Raw genomic sequence first — 23048 nt, 5'->3', positions numbered from 1 at the left:
ATTTAGGGAATGATAGAAGATACATTTTGGCTTATATCTAATGGTACAAGGCTTTAAGCTTTTAAAAGGCATCAGCTGAGAGAAGGGAAACTATAATAGTTGGCTCTTTTCTCAATATCTATTAATGACCCATTCTGACCCATTATTTATTGAACACTTGTATTCAAGGTTCATTGATCTTGTACCTACTTTGAGTAAGATATTAAGAAGCTATATAATGTCATTCAAATTCATAGAGGGTATAATTTTACATTTTTAGCACTAGTAATTTCTCTGAATTTTAAAAAATCATATATATGTATATTTTGTGGAAAAAATGTTATATAAGTAGAGACAAATTTGTGGTTTGCATAAAAAGATTGGTACGGTGTATTTTAATCTACCTTATTTTATTACAATACGTACCAGAGTGTATTCTTTAAGATGAGGACAGACTAGGCTGCATTCACTACTAAACTTATCTGACAGATTCCAGTTTTCTTAAATATCTATTAATAGCACACTGAACACCAGGATATGCCATTTTGTGTGTTACCAGTCTAAACAAACTTAGTTGAATCAAGATGCAATTTATATGTTCTAAGGTAATTTACCTTTTAAAGTGAGCCCATGTGTTGGGGTCTCTCTGATGGTTCTGGAGCTTTATCAAGGCAGCTGAAAGGAAGCTCCTTTTTCGTCCTTTCTCCCCGCATTAACTTCCCACCTCATCTCTTCTCAGTGTCTCTCAATCTTTTGCTTTGCTCTCCCATTTTAAGAGAAATCCCAGCTACTGGCATAGTATTATTACACCTTAGTACTCTGCTGGAGTGGTGAGGTTCTACACACTATGTCAGACGAGCACCAAACTAAGAGTAAGGAACTCAGAGAGGCTGGGCAGCAGCTTACCTTAGCACTTGGCTGCCTTTCATTTATAAACTGAGTAGCACTGCTGGACCACAGCCACTATGGTAATCTCTGAAAGTGTGTGCTATGCAAAAATACCAGCGAGGGCAATGAGCACAGGAAACAGCTCCAGAGAGTGCTTAACTTAGAAACCAGAGACCACATGAGTCAGAGTGAGCTGAAAGCTAGGACCTACATTTAAAAGCTTTTTATAACTTACTAGGTAAGGGTGAGATCTTGATATTGTGAAGTACACCATGAACATGGAATGTGCCATAGTATGGAACAAATACAGTTCAAAGTTCCAATGAGATACACTGTTCATTGTTCAAAGTTCCAATGAGAAGACAGAATTGAATACAAATGCCTTAGTCTATAAGGACTCTTTACTATTCATATATGGGGATGTTTAATATATGTCAGTCAGTACCCTTAAGAAGCAGAATGGACAGTCTGGAAGCTTCTCTAGATGACCAAAATCCAAACAAGACAAGACGGGATAAATAGCAAAGGGGTGAGCTGTAGTTACTTACAAATTGAAGGGTTCTCAAAACCTATAAGAAATACTCTTTAAGGCCAAGAAAAACTAGTTGTACCAAGGAGTTTATGAGGTATAGAGTTTATATTAGTCCCTAAACACTGTTGCTTTAGAGGTCTCTAACGTGACTTAGTATCTTAATGCTACTGCATTAGCACCAAAAGAGAAAAAGTTTAAAACTGCTTTATATATCTGTATCTCCAATTATACATGAATATAATGAATAATACACGTGCGTTAAGAAAAATATATACACATTCACAGCAATTCTGCATATTTCATTGCCTTATAGAAGAGTCCTCAGAGCATGAGATTGTATATGGATTGGCTTTTTTCAAAATTAAAAATATTCAATACAAAAACTGTTCTAATGAAAACCTAGATGCAGTATTTTATAAACCAGCAAACCTTAAAGAAATCCAAGTATGAAATTGCCAGCTGCTAAAGTAGCTGAAAAAGTTTTTACCAATTTAATTTTTTATGATATCCAGGAAGAAGAAGCGGGAAAAAAAGACTTTTTTCTTTCCTACCTATAATAAACATGTCAATAGCAGCTGGATTTCGAGCCATTTGGTCCTAGGTGAGAAAAAGAATACAATCGATAAAAACATATTTTACTTAATTTTTCATTGTTCATTATCTGTATCTTTCCCTGGAGATGAGGCAAAATAGATAAAAATAAAGTTGAGATAAGAAGATATATGGCTTGTTATCCTAGAAGAAAGGGTTCTGAATCAGAGTCAAGAGATGTGAACAATTCTAGGTTACTCACTCTTCTCAGTAAATGGAGAGACCAAGCTACCATCCTTACAACCTTACAGAGACATCAAGTCAAAAATGAGATAAAAAGTATGAAAATGCTTTAAAAAGTTAAAAGCTATAAAAGCTCTTTAAATATGTAAAATGTTATGTAGAGTCACAAGTCTCAACTACGAAAAGCATTTTCTTTTTATTTTTTTTTGAGAGGGAGCCTTGCTCTGTTGCCCAGGCTGGAATGCAGTGGCTTGATCTCAGCTCACTATGACCTCCGCCTCCTGGATTCAAGCAATTCTCCTGCCTCAGCCTCCCCAAGTAGCTGGGACTACAGGCGTGCGCCACCACACCTGGCTAATTTTTGTGTTTTTTTTTTTTTTCAGTAGAGATGGGGTTTTGCCATGATGGCTAGGCTGGTCTCAAACTTCTGATCTCAGTTGATCCACCTGCCTCAGCCTCCAAAAGTGCTGAGATCATAGGCGTGAGCCACCACACCCAGCCAAAATCTAGATTTTATATTTTAAATTCCTTTTTTAAGTAAAAAGTTCATATCAAGGCAAAAATGAAGGCAGAGGGTGTGTAACTGAGAAATTACTGAGAACTTAAAATTATTTTTTCATTTTTATTAAATGAAACCAATGCCATAATATTTTCTGTGGTTACATTAAAATAATAAAAGTCTCCTAAAAAAGAACTACATTTTTCAATATGTCAAATACTCACTGAAGAAAGTTTTAAAAGTTTCTACTGCACTCAAAGCATGAATCAAAGGATGTTCAAAGGCTAAATTTTTGGCAAGTCTGAAACATATATTACAATTAATTACTTCAACAAAAAGCTCCTCATTAGTTTTCCTTCAAATACCTTAAGACAAATCGTAGCTTTTCCTCTGTATATACACTAGTTTTTTATGTCCAACTGTCAAGTTTTCTCTTGAGTTCCATGCCATTATGTCAGAATATTAACTCTAGTTAGAGAGGTCTATGACTAAAATGCAGAATATTCTATACCCATTCTACAATCCTGAAAATACCTAATGCATGCATTTATACAACCATCAGAATACATCTTAATGCCATATTTAAACACACGTTCTACTTACTGGACATTGGTAGAAAACTTCATTTTTGTTTCGGCCCTCTGCAGCTTCCACTGCTATGTACTGACTCAAACCAGTATGTATGCAAAAAGTTAAAGGCAGACAGTATTTCAATCCCTGTCTCTGCTGGAATCCTCCGGCAGCTGTATCGACGTCTAACAAATCTTCAGAACGATAGTGATTAGACAGTGCCATGCTTCCCAATAACCTGAGGAGCATACAGACTCAAACATGTAATACACAGCAGTGCCAAACAGCTGTGCTTCATCTTTCTGATGAATAATAATTTCCCACTCACAACTTTATGAATACTAATTAACATGACAATTCCAAATCAGGAATACCCAAAGCACTATAATTTCTAAATATTTAATTCAAACTCTTTTGATTGGAAAAAAGATTCTGATTTAAATTGAAAATTAATTAAATGTCTAAATGGCAATGTTTTAAAAAGAAATATAGTTTTACTGTTTTCAAGAATCCATCTTGCCATGATATATTGATTTGCTGGTGTTCTGCTAGCCATGTATGTATGGCCAATTTAATGTTTAAAGAAGTAAATTATCTGATGCATTTATCTTGATACAACCTTTGGCTTACCCTGTGTAACCAGAGAGTATAAATGTAAAGCAGCTTAAACCTTGTCCAAATTTTCACAAAGTTGGATGCCTGGGGTATAGATTAATCTCATTAAATATACAAATAGCAATACAGGTATCAAGGTATTCCTTGATGAGATTCCTAAGTCTCAATGCTTGAGCCATGTATAGATAAAAATCCCTGGGTTGCAATTTATGACCTATTTGTCATGTCGGTTCTGGGCAACTCTTCTAATAAAGTTCTCTCCTGTTTGCTCTTAAAATCTGACAATTTTTCAACTTTGTCAAGTTTCAGTTCAACAGGAAAAAATAGCCAATAATTTAGGGTCATCTAGTCCTAACTGACTTCTGTTTCTGACCCATGCCCAGTATTTGATTTCTTTCTTTTTCTGAGTCAGGATCTCGTTCTGTCACCCAGGCTGGAGTGCAGTGGCTTACTGCAGCCCCAAACTCCTGAGCTCAAGAGATCCACAGGTCCCGAGTAGCTGGAGCTATAGGTGCATGCTGCCAAGTCTGGCTAATTGTTTTTAACTTAATTTTTTATAGAGACAGGCAGGATCTTGCTATGCTACCCGGGTTGGTCTTGAACTCCTGACTTCAGCAGTCCTCCTGCCTTGGCATCCCAAAGAGCTAGTTTCAGGCATGAGCCACCGTGCCCTGCCCCCAATATTTGATTTCTGAAGACTACCTTGTAATCTCAATGTGATTACCTCCGGGATTCCCTATACTCATTCAACCCTCATCTGAAATTGTAACAGAGTCTCACATGATTCTTCACATTCAAAGGAACACCAGGTTCCAATAAGAACAATGCAAAGTTCTCCTTAAATTCTTATTAGCATTTCACAAGCACAATGTCTCTGAAATAGCTGACTTTCATAAAAGTGCAAAAGGAGTAGGCCCATTCAAAGCACAGCCTTCTAAAACTGTGGGTGAATTCTGGTGACTACTGCATGGTCCACTTTTACCCAAGAGTTCTACCATGTAAGGTGGATATGGTTGGCTGGAAGGCTGAAGCAGGAGGGTCCCTTGAGCTTAGGAGTTCAAGACCAGCCTGGGCAATATAGTAAGACCCCATCTCTAAAAATAATAATAATAAATAAAAATTTAAAATAATAAAAGTTTGTAAAACAAATCTTAATAAAAAAAAAAAATAAAGCTGAACCAGGCACAGTGGTATATGCCTGTAGCCCCAGCTACTTGGGAGGCAGAGGCAGGAAGATTGCTTGACCCCAGGAGTTAAATACCACTAGCCTGGCAATATAGCAAGACATCATCTCTTGGCAAAAAAAAAAAAAAGGCTGGATGCGTGGGTTGCATCTGTAATGCCAGCACTTTAGGAGGCTGAGGCAGGAAGTGCTTGAGCCCAGGAATTCAAGACCAGCCTGGGCAACATGGCAAGACCCCATCTCTATAAAAAATACAAAAAAGTAGCCAGGCGTGATGGTGCGCCTGTACTTCCAGTTAATGGGACAGCTGAGGTGGCAGGATCGCTTGAGCCAGGGGAGTCAAGGCTGCAGTGAGCTGAGGTCATGCCACTACACTCCAGGCTGGGAGACAGAGCAAGACCCTGTCTCAAAAAAAAAAAAAAAGCTCCACAATAAATACTTTACTTTTTAGAATTAAATTTTAAACAGGCCATTCAACTATAGACTGTGTTTAATATGACAAAACAATTTTCTTTAGTGTAGTGTATGCAGCTCTGGACAAATGATTGCTCTTTACATGTAGAGTAGGTAGAATTTGCATCAAGCTCCCAAAATAATTTGCCTGGCCTGTAATAAGATACACATTTCAAGAGTTCTGAAGAATTTGGTTAAAATATATCGCACATACCTTTACTGTATGTCCCATCTCCCATCCCATACCAGACTTCATTTTAACTACACAAGTATATTGATAGAAACTGTGTTTTTATGAGCTATATTTATTTTGGTAAAATCTAATTCAAGCTATAGATTTTGTCTTATGGATTGCTATAAAGGAGAAAGAGGGAATTCCATGCGTCTTTAATTTGTTAAGGGTAACTACAAATACAATTTATTTACTTTCATTCTAAAAAATAACTTGCATCATTAAAAATAACCAAAACATTGAATATCTTACCCAGGAACCACTAACTTCTGTCCATTGTGGATTCGGTATGAACATCGATAATCGTCAGGAAGCTTGCAGCCAATCTGCGCTTCCACAGCGTCAAGGTCTTCCTCTCGAGCACCCTCTATAAAGGCACAAAAAAAAGAGTGAATTGTGAAGAAACAACCTTAAATATAAGAAGAAATGCAATCTATCTGCTAACTAATGAAACAATCTTGGAGTGAGTGAATTCTGTCCAAAATCTACGGCTGAAATAGAGGGAAATGAATTGAAACCTAATTTGAAGCACTGAGCAAGCAAATTTCTTAGTTTCCTCCCAACAGGGAAAACACTGGCACTTAGTAAAACATGGAAAGTGCGTACCAATGAGATCCACAATAATGTTTTCACATTATAACACAAACCTCTAAACTGCCTAAATCTAAAACATTCATACTGCTTTATTAAAAAATAATAATAATAACAAGACCCCTGGAAGTTCTCTAAACTGACGTTACTTAAGAGTTTTAACATTGACTCTCAATGGGAAATATAGGACATAAGGTATGGGTTCATGTGTGAGGAGGCCATTAACTTGAACTCTATTTTGCATGTTTGTAAATTTGCCACATATTCAAGCTTTTGAGAAGTGAGAAATAATGACAAGTACCAAGAGAAGAGATCGACATTCAGCAGCAGCCCACCAGGTTGTTGGACTAAACCTCTTGCTGAATATTGACAACAAAAAATTGGCTTGAAGACTTTTGAAGAATCACAACAGCAGGGGAGAGGGGTCCAGGAGAAGAGGGAGACTGAGAGGTGAGCCAGGCATTGGAAGCCACCTTGTCTTTAGACAAGATAAGAATTGCTGTCAATTCTGAAAGCAAATATGAGGTTGAGTGGCCAAGAAGCTGAGCAAAGTTTTAGGCAGTAACACGAGGCTAGAGGGCAAAACAACAGAGTTCAGGGTCCACAAAAGAGAGAGGGACCTGGTAAAACCCAAGGTTTTTGGGCTAGGATCCTGACTGACATCCTAGGAAAAAGGATGAATTGAAGATAAGACTAGTCCTCATAAAGACTAAAGCCCAGTTTTCAATCATATCAATCCCTGATTGCATTACAGTGATCTGCCCATTGACTAGCTGTTAGCCAAAAGCAAAAGTAATCTCTAGAAGAAAATAACATTATCCCAAATTTCAAATTATGTCTAGCAATAAATTAAAAACAACTAGGCCTATACAAAGACAAGATCTGACTAAAGAAAGAGAAAAAATAGAAAATAGAACCAAATCCATAATACATGGTTATTGGAGTTAGTAAACATGGACTTAAAAATAACCACAATTGATACATTCAATGAATTAAATGACAAGATCGAGTATTTCAGCAGAGAACTAGAAACTATAAAAATGAATCAAATGGAAATCTTAGAGCTGAAAAATGCAAAAACTAAAATAAGAATACACAGAAAGGGTTTAACAACAAATCATAGTTTCAAAGCTGAAGAGGGAATTATAAACTGGAAGCCAGGTCAGATGACAAAAAGGGATGGAAAAACACAAAAAGAGCCTAAGACACACATGGGAGGACATGGCAGAAAGGTCTATGATACAAGCACTGGAATCCCAGAGGGAGAGGAAAAGTAGAATGAGGCAGAAGCAGTATTTGGAGGTAACAGCAGAGAATTTTCCAAAATTGATGAAAATGTCAAACCATGATTCAGAAGCACCATAAACCCTATGGAGAAAAATTACAAACAAAATAATTATCTAGATACATCTTGGAAAACTGCTAAAATCGAAGACAAAGAGAAATTTTAAAAGCAGTGTGGGGGATAAGGTGAGTGTCCAATTACCTTCAAAAGAAAAACAGTAAGTCTGACAGCTAAATTCTCTACAGAAACAACAGAAGTTAGCTGGACTCAGTGGCTCATGCATGTAATCCCAGCACTTTGGGAGGATGAGGTGGGAGGGTGGCTTGAGGCCAGGAGTTCGAGACCAAGCTAGGCAACATAGCAAGACCCCATCTTAAAAAAAAAAACAACTTAAAAATTAGCCAGGGATGGTGTCGCACCTGTAGTCCCAGCTACTCGGGAGACTGAGCTGGGAGGACTGCTTGAGCCCAGGAGTTGGAGGCTGCAATGGGCTATGATTGTGCCACTGCACTCCAGCCTGGGCAACAAAGCAAGACCCTGTCTTTAAAAAGAAAATAAACAATAGAAGTCCGGAGAATGACACCTTCAAAGTGATGAAGAAAAATCACTGCTGACCAAAACCCTATAACCAGTGAATATATCTTCAACAATGAAGATGAAATAAATACATGTTTAGATAAACAAAAGAAAAATTCAGCAGCAGCAGTCAGTTAAAAGAAATACCAAAAGGAATTCTTCAGGTGGAAGGAAAGTGATCCCAGATGGAAGCATGAAGACACAGGAAGGGATAAAGGGCAACCAGAAAAGGTAAATATGAAGGTTAGTCTAAAAGAATATTGAATATGTAAAATAAGAATGTTTTTAGGGAAACTAAATATGTTAAAAATCAAAATCACAAAAACTATAAATCAAAAGGCAGGAGGGAGGTGATTGGAGTTAATGCATTATAAAGTTCTTTCATTGTCCAGGAAGTGGAAAAAATACTAATTTACGTTAGACTTTAATAAGTCAAAGATGCAATGTTTTCATCTCTAATATAATCACTAAAAAAAGAAAGGAGAAGGGAATGGAATGAAACATAATTAAGAAGATTGCAAAAAAGGAACAGTGAACAGGTGGGACAAATAGAAAAACAAACTGAAACATGGTATATCTCAACTCAAACACATTAGTAAATCTATTAAATATGAATAGATTAAATAATCTTATGAAAAGACAAACAGACCAGATAAAAAACAAAGAATTACATATAAGAGACACATCTTAAAGTAAATACAGAAAACAAAGCTAGAGTAGCTCTACTAAAATCACATGAAATGAGACTTTAAGGCAAACAACTTTATAAGAGCTAATGGAGGACTTTTTGTAATAACAAAAAGGTTAAATTCACTACACAGATGTTCCAATTCTAATTTTACGTATATAATAAGAGCTTTAAAATATATTTTTAAATGACAACTAAAATGGGGAAAAGATATATCTACAATCACAGTGGCTGTAGTTTTCTCCTGCTGTAATATTAGCAGCTGAAAGCACTTATTATTTCACAGTTTCTGTAGGTCAGGAGTCTAGATATGACTCAACTGGATCCTCTGCTCAGGCCCCACAAGGCTGAAATTATGGCATCAACTGGGGCTGCTATCTCATCTTACGCATCGTATGCTTAGGATCCTCTTCCAAGGTCACTGGTTGTTGGCAGAATTCAATTCCTCAGGACTGAGGCCCTCAGCTCCTGGAGGTCACCCACCATTCTCTCCCATGTGGCCCTCTCCATAATATGCCAGTTTGCTTATTCAAAGTCAATAGGAGAGGCACATTGAATCTGACTTCTGGAAGGGCCCAGTCCTTTTTAAGGGCTCATCTGATTAAGTGGGGCCCAGTCAGGATAATTTGCTTTCTGATTAATAATTAACTCAAATTCAACTAATTTGGGACCTTAATTACATATGCAAAATCCCTTCACCTTTTTCATATAATATGACCTAATCGAAGAAAATCAGTTATTTTCATAGTACCACCTACACTCAAGGAGAGATCATTATACCAGGCATGTACACCAGTGGGTGGGAATTTGGGGACTATCTCAGAATTCTGCCTACCACAGCAATAGATTTTATCATACTTCTCTTATTAACTAACAGAACAGGTAGACAAAATAAACAATTCAGTAAGAGTGTAGAAGATTTGAACAAGATTAACAAATGTTACCTAATTATATATACAGTATTGAACTCTATAATCGCAGAAAATACATTATTTTTAAGTATACACAAAACATTTACCAAAATAGATCATATGCTAGACCACAGAATAAGTCGTAACAAATTTTAAATGACTGAACTCACAAAAAGTATATACTGTGATCACAGTGGAATTAAATTATAAATTATATTTAAAAGATTACTTTAAAAGTGCAAAATATTTAGAAATTAAGTAATATGCTTCTATATCATTCATGGGTTAAAGAAGAAATCAAAGAAATCAGAAAATACTTTGAACTGCATGGTAATGAAAATACAATGTATTAAAACTTATGGGACAAACTAATGTGCTCAGTGGGAAATTTAGAGCTCTAAATTCATTTGAAAAAATAAGAAAGCCTGAAAATCTATGATCTAAGCAATGATCCCAAGTCAGGAAAAAAAAAAAAAAAATCACAGTAAATTCAGAGAGAAGACATCAAAGAAATTAATGAAATAAAAAACAAACATACAGTAAAGGACTGACAAAGGCAAAAGCCAGCTCTTTGAAAAGATTAATAAAATTAATTCACCCCATCTAGCAAGACTGATGAAGAAAAACAGCAAAAGTATAAATAATTAATATTAGAAATGGAAAAGGTGATAGCACCACAGATCCAACAAGCATTAAAAAGATAAGAGGATATTATGAAAAACTTTATGTCAACAGATTTGAAAATAGATGAAGTGGACAATTTCCTAGAAAACAACTTATCAAAATTGACATAAGAATAAACAGAAAATCAAAATACTCCTATATCTAATAAAGGAATTGAATCCATAATTTAAAACTTTCCTACAATGAAAAATCCAGAATTGAATGGCTTCACTGGTGCATTCTACTAATCATTTAAGCAAAAAATAAGACCAAGCTTACATAAACTCTTCCAGGGAACAGAAAAAGAGGCAACACTTCCCGACTCGTTTTACAAGGCCAGCATCATCTTGATACCAACACCTGACAAGAACATTGCAAGAAAGGAAAATTACAGGCCAAACTCTCATGAACACAGATGTAAAAATCCCAATAAAATACTAGCAGATCATATCCAGTACATATAAAAAAGATAATATATTACAATCAAAGTAGGATTATTCCAGGAATATAGAGTGGTTTAGCATTCAGAAAAGCAATTAATGCATTTCACTGCATTAACAAAATAAGGAAAAAAATCATGAGAATCATAAGGCAGACAAGGCATTTGATAGAAATTCAGTTATCCATTTAAAAAACAAAAACAAACATCCTCTTCCCAAACTAGGATCAGAGGGACTATCTTCAATCTGATAAAGAATATCTACAAAAAAAACCCTACAGCAAACACCTTATTTAAAGGTGAAATGCTAAAAGCTTTCCCTCTGCAATCAGAAAGATAAGGATGCCCACTATCCCATCATTACTCCTCTCCAACACTGTAGTGAAGGCCCTCGCCAGTGCAATAAGGCAAGAAAAAGAAATACATGATATATGAGGCTTAGAAAGATAGAAATACAACTGTCATTATTCTACATCCTTAAGGAAATGTGAATGAAAACCACCACTACACACCTGACAAAAAGGTTAAAACGAATGATAACATTAAAGTGCTGGTAAGAATGTAAACTGGTAGAACCACTTTCAAAACTAAACACCATCTTTTGAAGTTTAATATAAGCAACTCTATATCCCAGCAAACCCAATGCCAGATATTTACCCAGTAGAAATATACTCATATAGACATCAACAATGTATATAAAAATTTACAGCATTATTTGTAATAGCCAGAAATAGAAATAACCCAAATATCCATTAACAGTAGGGAATAGTCTACTCAGATAATGGAGTATATACTGCAGCCAAAATTAACAAACTCTGTTACACTCAAAAAGATTGAATCTCACAAAGTAGAAATAATCCATACAAAATACTTATTCATACAACTTACATAAAGTTCAAAAAAGAAAACTACTCGACAGCATAAACAATCAGAATAATGGTTGCCTCTGTGAAAGAGGGAAGAAATATGAGGAGAGCTTCTAGGTACAGATAATATTCTACTTCTTGGTCTGGAGGGTGTTAGAATGGACATGTTTACCTTGTGATAATTCAATGAGTTGTGCACTTACAACGTGTTCCTATTTCTGTATGCTAGTTAAAACCATTAGTGACAGCATGTACCCCTGGACATAATGTGATGAGAGGGGCACTTCACATCTGCAGTTATCTAAAAAAGAAAATAACTCCAGCTCCAGTCTAATCATCAGTAAAATATCAAGATGAAGCTGATTTGAGCAACTGCAATTGCTTTTGCACTAACCTAACACAAAATACCTGATAAGTACTCTCTCAAAAATGTCAAGGGGCTGGGTGTGGTGGCTGGTTCACATCTGTAATCTCAGCACTCTGGGAGGCCCACAGGGGCAGATCACTTGTGGTCAAGAGTTCAAGACCAGCCTGGCCAACATGGTGAAACCCTGTCTCTACTAAAAATACAAAAATTAACCAGGTGTGGTGGTTTGTGCATATAGTTCCAGCTACTTGGGAGGTGGAGGCAGGAGGATTGCTTGAACCTGGGAGGCAGAGGATGCAGTAAGCCAAGATCATGCCACTGTACTCCATCCTGGGCAACTGTCTCAAAAAACAAACAAACAAACAAAAAACTGTCAAGGTTATAAAAGACAAAGAAACTGCCACGGATCAGAGTACACTAAGGAGACATGACAACTAAATGCAATGTGGAATTCTGGACTGGATCCTGGAACAGAAAAAGAATAATAATGGAAAATCTGGTGAAATTCAAGTGAAGTCTGGAGTTTAGTTAATAGTAATGTGCCAATGAAGATGTTATAGTTTCAAAAATGTCCCACAGTGGGATACATAAAGGTAAAGGGTGAGGGGTGTATAGAACTCTCTGAACTCTCTTTGCAACTTTTCTGTAAATCTCAAATTACTCCAAAATAAAAAGTTCATTAAAAAAAGAGAAATTTTAGTATAAAAGAAACGAAGCTGAATGGCAACCTGAACTACTGGATGAGGAAAGAAACTAATATTTGTACGGTATATGCCACATGTTAGACACTTAACATGTAACAGGAAACTAAGAATTTCTTAAAGAAGAGAAAGAGACAAAAATAAACATGGCAAAAAGAAAACTAAAAGCAAATATATGTTTACAATACAGTAAAATCAAGGTTGAAAGAGGTATCCAACCATAATAGAATTTGGGAGGCAGAAAGACCAGAGTTAATCTTTGCTCTACTACTTTGACATAGTTGGTATATTTGTCCCCTCCCAAATCTCATGTTGAACTGTAATCCCCAGTATTGGAGGGGGGCCTGGTGGGAGGTGATTGGATCATGGGGGTGGATTTTTTCTCATGAATGGTTTAGTATCCTTCCCTTGGTGCTGTCCTCAAGACAGTGAGTGACTTCTCATGAGATCTGGCTGTTTAAAAGTGTGCCGTACCTCTCTCTCCCTATTGATCTTGCTTTTGCCATGTGACACGCCTGCTCATGCTGTGCTTTCCCCATGAGTAAAAGCTCCCTGAGGCCTCCCCAGAAGCAGATGCCACCATGCTTCCTGTACAGCCTGCAGAATCATGAACCAGTTAAACCTCTTGTCTTATAAATTACCCAGATTCAGACATTTATTTATAGTAATGCAAAAATGGACTGATACACACTGACTGCATGATTTCTGGCAAGTTATTTCACCTCTTTAATCCTGTTTCTTCATTCTCAAAGGGGGATAATACCACCTACCCTAGAGAATTATAGTGAGGATTAAATAAGACTTCACGAATAAAGTGCTTTATTCGCACTCAGTAAATATTTATTTACTTTCTTTTCCCCTTAACCTACTCATAGAAGGAAACAGTGAAAAAGTTACTAGGAGCCAAGAAGCCTAGATTAGAGTTGTATCTTGGTCACTAGTTTGATACCTTGCATGAGTCACTTAAATTCTCTGGGTGTGTTTCTTCAACTTACCAGCATAAACCAGGACGGGCACATTAATAGCCCACACTCCAAATCCTGGCCTGCTGCCTCCTTGCATGAATAAAGTTTTATTGGAATACAGCAACACTCATTTGTTTATGAATCATCTTTGGCTGCTTTCCCACAACAGCTGAGCTGAAGAGTTGTGACAGAGACCATGTGTCCCACAAAGCCTAAAATTTTACCGTCTGGTCCTTTAAAGAAAAAGTTTGCCAACCCCTGGTCTAAACAGTCTCTAAGGTGCCTTCCAACTCTAAAATTTTAAGCCAAAACTTAAGGTAAATATGAGATATGAAGATATGTGATAACAATATATCTTAATTTCAAGATACTCCAAAAAAATTTCCCCAAGCCCAATGCCTATTTGCTTTCTGATTTTCCTTTTTATCTGCAACCTCTATAACCTTGTGATGGACTCAAGACTGTGGCAGCTGAGGTGAGCAGCAAGTTTCCTAACTTGGTTCTAAAATTCATAAGCCTAGGGTTCCAAGAACCCCCAGCACTGCAGACATCAAAGAGCCTTTATCCTATTCCAACTCATGGCAAAGCCCCAGAGAACTGGCACCGTGGAGTAAAACAGGAGCTGTCAAGGAATTATCTGACAACCCCACCTCCAACTGCTAGGTAGTACAGGGAGCCTGGAAATGCCAAAATTCATGCACCAAAAAAAAAAAAAAAAAAAAGAAAGAAAGAAAGAAAAAGAAAAGAAAAATAAACAGCAGCAGCAGCAGCAGCTGTTACATATCCTTAGTTTTATCTTCTTGATAGCTCTGAGCCTAAGAGCAGAACCATATACCATATCATGTTCCAAATCTCCTAATATTTAAACTAGCTCTTCTAGTCCAATACACATTCCAAACATAATAGGATAGGTCCTGTCTCCCTTCAGTCAATGTTAAGACCATAGCTCTGGAGTCAGCTCTGTATCCAAATCCTGGTTTTTGCCTTTTCCTTTGTGATGGTTAAACAACTTAGTTTTTTTGTTTGTTTTGTTTTTGTTTTTGTTTTGGAGATGGAGTCTCGCTCTGTCACCCAGGCTGGAGTGCAGTGGCATGATCTCAGCTCACTGCAAGCTTTGCCTCCAGGGTTCACGCCATTCTCCTGCCTCAGCCTCCCGAGTAGCTGGGACTATAGGCGCCCACCACTATGCCTGGCTAATTTTTTTGTATTTTTAGTAGAGACGGGGTTTCACTGTGTTAGCCAGGATGGTCTCCATCTCCTGACTGCCCACCTCGGCCTCCCAAAGTGCTGGGATTACAGGCATGAGCCACCGTGCCCGGCCACAACTTAGTTTTTTATGCCTTAGGTAATCCACCTATAAAATGAGAATAGTAATTATTTATCCCATAGGACTTTTGCAATTAAATGGAGTAATACTCAAGAAATACTTAGCCAGTGCCTAGCTTTGTGTTTAATTAATAATAGCTACTGTAAGCCCTTGCCTTATCATCACCAAATACCTATTTTCAGATTTATTTTCCTCTTGAAATATTCAACCCTACATACCAAGTAAATAGTATTATTCTTTTTTCTAAGAAAAGGTACTTTTCTTAATCAAGGGTACTCTTCTTCAAAGCTCGACTCTTTCTGCCAAATCATTCTTTCTTCTACCTTCTAGCAATTCAGTTTCAAGCACCTGGTCATGCAACTGTGATTTGCATGAAAGTAATATTTGCATGGGAAATTAGAGAGGAAACACAAAATGCAAAAGGAATACTGTTTCAAAAGAGTCTTTAGTTCTAAAGGGAAGAAAATATTTGAGAAGAACTGATTCCAACTTTAGCTCAGCAAAACCGAACATGTATACAATGCCTTTCAGTACAGAAATCTGAAAAAAACTGGGAGGGTAAAATAGGTAAGTGGCAATCTATCTACAATCTATTTTCATGATTGTTAATTAAATCAAATTAATGGAAATAGCTTAATATTTCTTGCCAAAATTGGACAATAATGGTATAATAGAAAGAGCATATTCTGGAGTCAAATAGACTTCAGTTCAGATCTTAGTTCTACTATTTTGTAAATGTCAAAATAAGGATAAAAGTTTTCCTTACTCTACTAGGTTGCTCTTACACAGGTAAAGACCAAGGGTCTTTCTGAATATTAGACTATCAGGCAAACATTTACTTGTACTGAAAATAGGAAAGAGTATTGATACAGTAGGCAAAATTTCACAATCAAAAAAATATTTTAAAAGAAATCACTGTAATTACTCTCACACAATCTTAGCATGACTACTTTCTTAATAGAAAACAAATACAAGGATAAAAGTTCAGCTTTCCCTTCTGATAAATAACCATGTGGATCCCAAGGCTGAGAAAAAACAGCGTAAGCACTAGAGTGAAGGTCCTACTTCCATGGCCAAATATGAACAGTAAATCACAGACAAGGTTGGATTAACACAGTTGTGTAGATGACAGAGATTCAAAGTTATTTAAACTAACCTATTTATACTAATAGTAATGAAAACGGGGAAAGGGACCCTGCATTCCCAGTACCTTTCAGAGATAAAACCATCCGAGGACACCTGGGCTCCAAATATTTCTTGAGATCATCCCAGGCCTTTTTAATAGCAGCATAATGGTCAATGTATCTTCCTACATCAGAGTAAGTATCTATGAAGAGAGATTTCCAACACTGATTCTTCTGTGTTTTCTCTTCCCTAAATAGATGAAAAACATGAGATTTAAAATCTTTTAAAATAATATTAGCATTTATTTTAGATACCTACAACGTAAAGGAATGTGTACTTTTCCTTTTCATTATATTTTAGCCACAAATGAAGATCAGATAGCAAAAAGTGATATATACATTAAAAATTTTAACAAAAGTTACTGCTGGCGTGGTGGATTGTTAGGCACTCATTTTCTCATTTTCTTTCTAGTTATTTTTTTCAGTTTTCTAATCTTTAATAAAATATGAATAGTAGTAATGCATAAATTTCAACTTACTCTTAAAAAGATACCAATTATAAAATTTTAAAGGCATCATGTATTCTGTTTTAGAGAATAGAATCTTATGATATAATAATATTAATCTAACACATATCTACACTGAATTAGTTGAGAATCATAGAACATGAAATTAATTACATGATTCAACATTCCTATTTGGTAAAATTCCCCAAGCATTTATTGAGTGTCCACTTAGCCACTGAGGATATAAAAAAATAAGGCACATTTTTTGCCTTCAAAAAAGGTAGAGTCTAACCAGTGAGAAAGAATAAAGTATAAAATTAAGAATCAGAAGTGACAGAGGGTAAGGCAGCCACAGAGGGCCTTAAGGTAACATACTAACGAGCTTGGTAAGAAAGGCTTGGTAAGCCTTTGTGATGAATGTAGAAGGAGGGAGAGAAGTGGGGAGAGAGAGAGAGACACACACACACACCTAGGATGACTCCTAATTCTGATTTGGATGCCTGAGTGGATGATGCTGCTATGAAGACTGGCAATGCTGAAGGATAGGTTTAGGAATGGGGAAAAGAACAATTCAGAGTGGGTTTTTTTTGCGGGGGTAGGAGAGGGAAGGGGAGCATCTTTTTATTAATCTAAATAATATACACATAGATTATTAAAACTAAAAGGTACCAAAGAACTTACGATGAAAAACTATTCTCCTGTTTTAAGTCCAACTCCTCAAAGGAAATCTTAGGTATTTCTAGAAGTTACCTCCACAGTTCTAAATGTTTACGCCTCTAGTTGTTGATTTATCAACTTCACATGTATCTATTGATACCCCAAAGGAAAACACGGAAAGATCTAGCAATACTTAAACTTCCCTTTACCTGTTCTTTTTCCTCCCAGTGTTTGATAGCTCTGTTATTAATTTTCAGTTCTGTCTAAAGCTTGCAGCTTTAAATAATATGCTTAAACCTCTGCTTCTTACTTCACCAACTTTAGTCACTACCTGACTCCACTCAATCTAAGAAAAGACATTAGCATTCCTACTCATTTCTTCCACCTTTCTCAACTCCCACTTTCTGTCATCTGTACTTTGATTCTGTCAAATTTGTTAACATTTACTGAATCCAGTTAATAAGTGTGGGACAGCCAATAGAAAGGTCCAGCAGACAGTTCTGCAAACAATTCTAGAGCTCAGCAGGGAAGTCAGGGAGGGAGATTCAGGTTTGGGAGTTAGGAGCATGCAGATAGTCACTATAAATGGCAATAATGCATGCAGTAGAGTTCAGAGAGGGAGAGCAGAATGGGCTAAGGACAGAACCTTGGCGAATACCAACATTTACTAGCAGGCACGAGAAGAACCACCAAAGGACATAAAGAGACAAGGATTAGAGAGGAGAATCAAGACAGACTAGTGTTATGGAAGAAACCAAGGGCCAGTTTTCAGAAGTACATATTCCCCGAATACTCACTCAGATATCAGCCAGTATTTTTTGCAATGTCTTCTCCAGAGCGGATCATGACTTGATAGTTGGCTAAGTCTTCGACTGACATAGCAACAGCTGGCAGTAACCAGATTCACCGATAGTATTAAAAAAAAGTAAGAAAACAATTTTAAAATAAAGATTAAAATATCCATTGTTAAGTTTTGTTTTATGCCTTTTGTTTCTCTTATTTTTCACTGATTACCCTTACAATTACAAAACCATTTTCTAAAACATGTTTAACATGTTAAGTGGTATAATTGCCTTGTTAGTAGTGAAACTGAGTTCACAAATAAACCCTGAAACATCTACAATCGTAATTTTTCACAAAAATATCTACAAACCATATATACCACTGGAGTTAATCTCGAATCAAGGAATTGTCCTATGCTTATTGTCAGGACAATACTCACTTCTACATATAGGAAGAAAGTTATTTAGTCATAAAGGGACTTGGGGTTTTTTCCCAAGATCTGTAAGATATATGCTACTAAATACACAGATCTTTTATTGTTGTTTTTAAAATTTTTTTACTTAAAGGAAAAAAGTATTGCCACCAAAACCACTTTTTCACTAAAGCCACCTATAGAGGGTGCCTGAATCATAACAGATCTGATTCAGTAATCATGGCTCTACAAGTTATCAGCTGCCACAAAACATGGAATGTTAGAAGCAAATAACTTTCTTACCATATAAAGATTTCTAACACAACAGTGTTGCAATCCTGTAAATTCTACCCTACATAATTAATTTGTAAAAAGAATGAATCTAGGATTAGGACTCAGTTATATTAACAGAAAGTAGGTATTCAAAGATCTCACTCGGGCAATAGCTAATCAACAGAATCTTAAATCACATCAGGTTTGTCAAGGCCATGACTAAGGTGTGTTAAAAACCAATCTATAATAAACAAAATTGCCTTTGTTTGATTTTCAGATTTTACAGAAACATCATCTTCATCCTTTTCTGCCAAGTTCAGGAGATGCCCAAATTAACTTTTGTAAACATAGGAATTCCTTCAGTTTTGTGCATTCAGTTTCCATACCCTCTTCTTGACTCCTCTCCCTCCACTGCCCTAGGAGCTAAACAACATAGAAGAATCTGGAATATGCATGAAAGATGAATTCAATGCGCATCAAGATTGAAAACTACTGTTCTAGAGATTCTGATCCAGTTGGTTTAGACTGAGATCTGTACCTCAGGCATCTATATGTTTAAAAAGTGCCATAGGCCATTCTCATGCACAGGTCATTCTGATGCACAGTGTGGCACTTATTCACTCCATTTCAGAATAAATCACTCTGCAACGGAGAGGGTATCAGATTATCTCAATTCAAACTATGCAACTGATGCTACATGATTCCAGTGTACTAATCCAATCCAACCCAGTCCAGTTCAGCAAATACATACCAAAAACTTCAGAGCTTATCACTAGACTAGACCCTTGACAAAACTGGGTGGTGTGGTATAGGAAAAAAGCTGCAATACACTGGACACTTTTCTGTAGATAAATTCAAATGGTATTCAACTCAATTTATTTCCACAGACATTTACAGAGGGATCATGTCACTTCTGTTTAAAATTGTGATTACTACCTAAGGCATTTAAAGTAAAATTTTACCTCCTCACCGTGGTTCTCAAGGTCCTGCATGATCTCACCACCCTCATCTGATCACTGTCTGTGAGTCACTCCCTACCTCCAGCAATGCCAGCCTTCTGTATCTTCCACCAGGCCATGCTGTTGAACAGTACCATTCAGCAGTCCCGTCAACCTCTGAACATACTTTTCCCCCTGCCAGAACTGCAGATGTCCTGCTTCCTATATGGCAGCTCCTTCCGATTTGATCACCTCTCCCTTTCTATTTCTTAACAGAGCAATCTATTTCCCTCACTGCACTAAGCACCTCTTGCAATTATGGCTTGCCCACTGGACTGTAAGCTCCGTAAGAGCTGCGTTGTTCACTACTGTACCCTCAACACCTGCGTTGTTCACTACTGTACCCTCAACACCTAACAGACTGGCACATAGCAGGCCCTCGAAAAAAAAAAATCTTTGAATACGAAGATAAGCAAGGCAGTCCTTACAATCAAGAAGCACGCCATCTACCTGACATGGCAAATCAATTCTGCAGGAAGAAGGTAGAGAGGGCATCTTCTCCACCTTGCCAGGTTGAGAAGAAGTAGGCAAGGCATTCCAGGCAAGGTCGAGAGCTTGAGCCACAGGAAAAAAAAAAGAAAAAAGAAAGTGCAAGTGTGTTGTGTGCTGGCAGAGGCCTGATTTGGCTAGAATGGATGGTGCAAATGTGATAGTGGAGGAGAAATAAGTCCTGGAGGACCTCAGATATACAAGCCAGATGATAAGAGCCTTCAATGCCCCAGAAGTTTAGGTTACAGTCTATAAACATAAGGGTGTCACAGGTTTTAAGGAGAATGACAACCAGATGTGTCTTAGAAAGATTACTCTGGCAGCAGTCAAAAGTTGGAGGTTGTTAGTTAAATTGTAAGTATTTTCTAGAAAAATAAAAGTGCTAGCAGGTACAGGTAGCGACCAGTACAGGTAGTGACCAAAAACTTGAGGTATCTATCACCACTTAGCTAGGCCAACAAATATCTGTAACTCCAAGAAATCTGTATTTATAAAAGAACCTCTAATAACACAGGGCACAATCATCAAATGGCTAGAATCTAATGGTTAATCCAAAACACAAAACAAATCGCGCCCACCTATCCTAAGAGGGCGACTTTGCATCCTCTGCAAATCTATACGGTAGCACAGGAAACTCACAGCCATGCCACCCCCTGTCAAGGGTGTAAACAATCCTGACAGCTGGGGGGCGGGCTGGCAGCGCCATTTCTTCCACCACCTCAGACAGTCCCAAGTTCTGAAGAAACTGGGAATTGAACCACCTTATCAGCAACCGGTGTTTATTTCTGGAACAGATGCTAGTAATGTGGGAAACCCAAGGTGTCCAGGAGAGAAGATAGTCACCGGCATGGCATCACCGGAAGTCAGTACCAAAACACAAAATCCAACATCGAACCCTAAGGAGCAATGCTGACAGCAAAACAATTCTCGCGCACTGAAGTCCGAAAGTGAGTTCTGACAGCGATTCTGGCGCTTGGGAAGTAGCGCTAGGGGAGTATAAGGGGTTGCCTATCTCCTCCTCTCGCTGGCCCCACCTGCCCACGCCGGCGCCAGACTCCGCAGGCCCCGGACCTAGCAGAGAAGAGCGCCTGGCAGGGACAGGGGCTTTTACACAGTAGCCGGGACTGACCCCGACCAGGCGGGCACCTGCGGGGCCAGCGGGGGTCCACGGAGCGCGGCGGGGCGGCAAGAGAGCCACTACCTTTTTCTCTTGCAAGTGGGCCTCGCCGAGGCCTGGGAGAGAGGGGCTCTCGTCGCTTCTCAAACCTGGGCCCAGGACGGGAGGAAGACTCAGGGCGAGGTCCTTTCCGCCCCCGTCTCGTCCCGGTCCCCGGTGGCTCTGCAGGATGAGGGCGGCCCTGGCGTCACCTTCTGATGTCGCGGGAGCCCGGGTCCTGTCAGTGGCCCCGACCTCCTTCCCCCCTGCCTCACCGCCTCCTCTCCCCATCCCCCACCCCTGCCATGCGTGTCGTCCCATTACTTGATTAGGTCCCGATAGTCCAAAAAGGATAAGATGAGGAGCAGGGGATCGGTGGGCAGCGACTCTAGGGTCAGCGGCGCCGTGTCCGTCTCCATGGCCGCCATCTTGCCTGGCCCGGTGCAGGTCTAGCCCCGCCCTGGCCCCGCCCCTGCCCCGCCCCCACCACCGCCCGAACCGCCCGAACCGCCCCCAGCCGCTCGTACAGGTTTGTTATGTAACCGCCGGGCCAGCCCCGCCCCCAGGGCGGGCTGAGGGGCGGCTCCCTGGAGGCCCCGTCGGCAAGCCGGGAGCCAGCCGCGCGGTGCGAGTACAGCCGGCTTCATCCACGCGCCTCGTCACATCTCTCCAACTCTGTTCTCGCATCCCGGTTCGTAAACTTGCCCATCCCGGGACCCTTTTGTTGCCAAATCTGCCTCGGTGTCCCCAGCTCCTCCTGCGAAGTTTTACACTCAGTATCCAGGAATCCTCGCTCAAAATCTCACACCCCTCCACGCGCTTGTTCCCCAAACCCATTCCTTCTCTTTGTTTTCCAATCCGAGAACCCCCGGTTTTCCCCGCTCAGCCTTCCCCACCCCGCGTGTCCCCCGCACACAGCAGGGCCGCTCCGAGACTTGTCCACTCAGCAGGAGCAGAGTTGAGAATCAGCCAGGGAAGCCAGCTGAAGGCCCTTCTCCCAAATTAAGGAAATGGTCGTTGAGTGCTTAACTTCACGCCCCTCCCCGTCTTCCTAAGTAAAATGTGTACAGGGAGTGAGCCTGAGTCTCAGTCGCTGTCCCTTAATTTGGTTGTCATGGCTATTTTCAGCCTATTAGCGTAATGCAAAGGGTACAGTGTGGATTTTTTCCAGCTTTAAAATTTATTTTGGCCAGGATTTAGATCCCGCAGCGTTAAGTATGTAAAGGGATGAACTGAGACTCCCAGAGGGCATAACTGATGGAGGCACGAAGATGTCTGCTCTTCAGCTTTGCCAAGGTGATATTAAAATGAGAGTGGGGGAAGTATAATGGGTCCATACATCACTTGCCTGATTTTTTCTTTTCCATTGCTTTTCCGAAGGCAATATGTTGTTGTAAGGGGCTTTGGGGAATCCAGACAGATCTGGACTTCACACACCTGTCATTTATTTCACTACTAGTGAAATGTTGGCATAGTTATGTCTAAGTTCTCTGAGACTGTCCCTCATCTCTAAAACCACCTCTCCTTTGGTGAACTAAGGATGGCG

General features: G+C 38.7%; 1 protein-coding gene across 3 annotated transcripts in view; it reads right to left on the bottom strand.

Annotated features, from left to right (window-relative positions):
• The window catches only part of FBXO3 (F-box protein 3), a 33554-nt gene extending 11578 nt beyond the window's left edge, over positions 1–21976 (bottom strand). For all 3 annotated transcript variants that reach the window (XM_033204209.1, XM_033204208.1, XM_033204211.1), the window contains exons 1-6: positions 21827–21976; positions 18189–18278; positions 16315–16478; positions 5978–6092; positions 3276–3480; positions 1951–1996 (exon numbers count right to left, since the gene is read on the bottom strand). In XM_033204209.1, the coding sequence (XP_033060100.1) occupies positions 1951–1996; positions 3276–3480; positions 5978–6092; positions 16315–16478; positions 18189–18278; positions 21827–21930 (724 nt within the window). In that variant the 5' untranslated portion in view covers positions 21931–21976. The remainder of the gene's footprint in view (positions 1–1950; positions 1997–3275; positions 3481–5977; positions 6093–16314; positions 16479–18188; positions 18279–21826) is intronic.
• Between the last annotated feature and the right edge of the window lie 1072 nt (positions 21977–23048).

This window comes from Trachypithecus francoisi, unplaced genomic scaffold (assembly GCF_009764315.1).
Source record: "Trachypithecus francoisi isolate TF-2019V2 unplaced genomic scaffold, Tfra_2.0 Lachesis_group8, whole genome shotgun sequence".
Lineage (NCBI taxonomy): Eukaryota > Metazoa > Chordata > Mammalia > Primates > Cercopithecidae > Trachypithecus > Trachypithecus francoisi.
The sequence above is the reverse complement of the archived record's forward strand: the minus strand, read 5'-3'. Positions and strand labels throughout refer to the sequence as shown.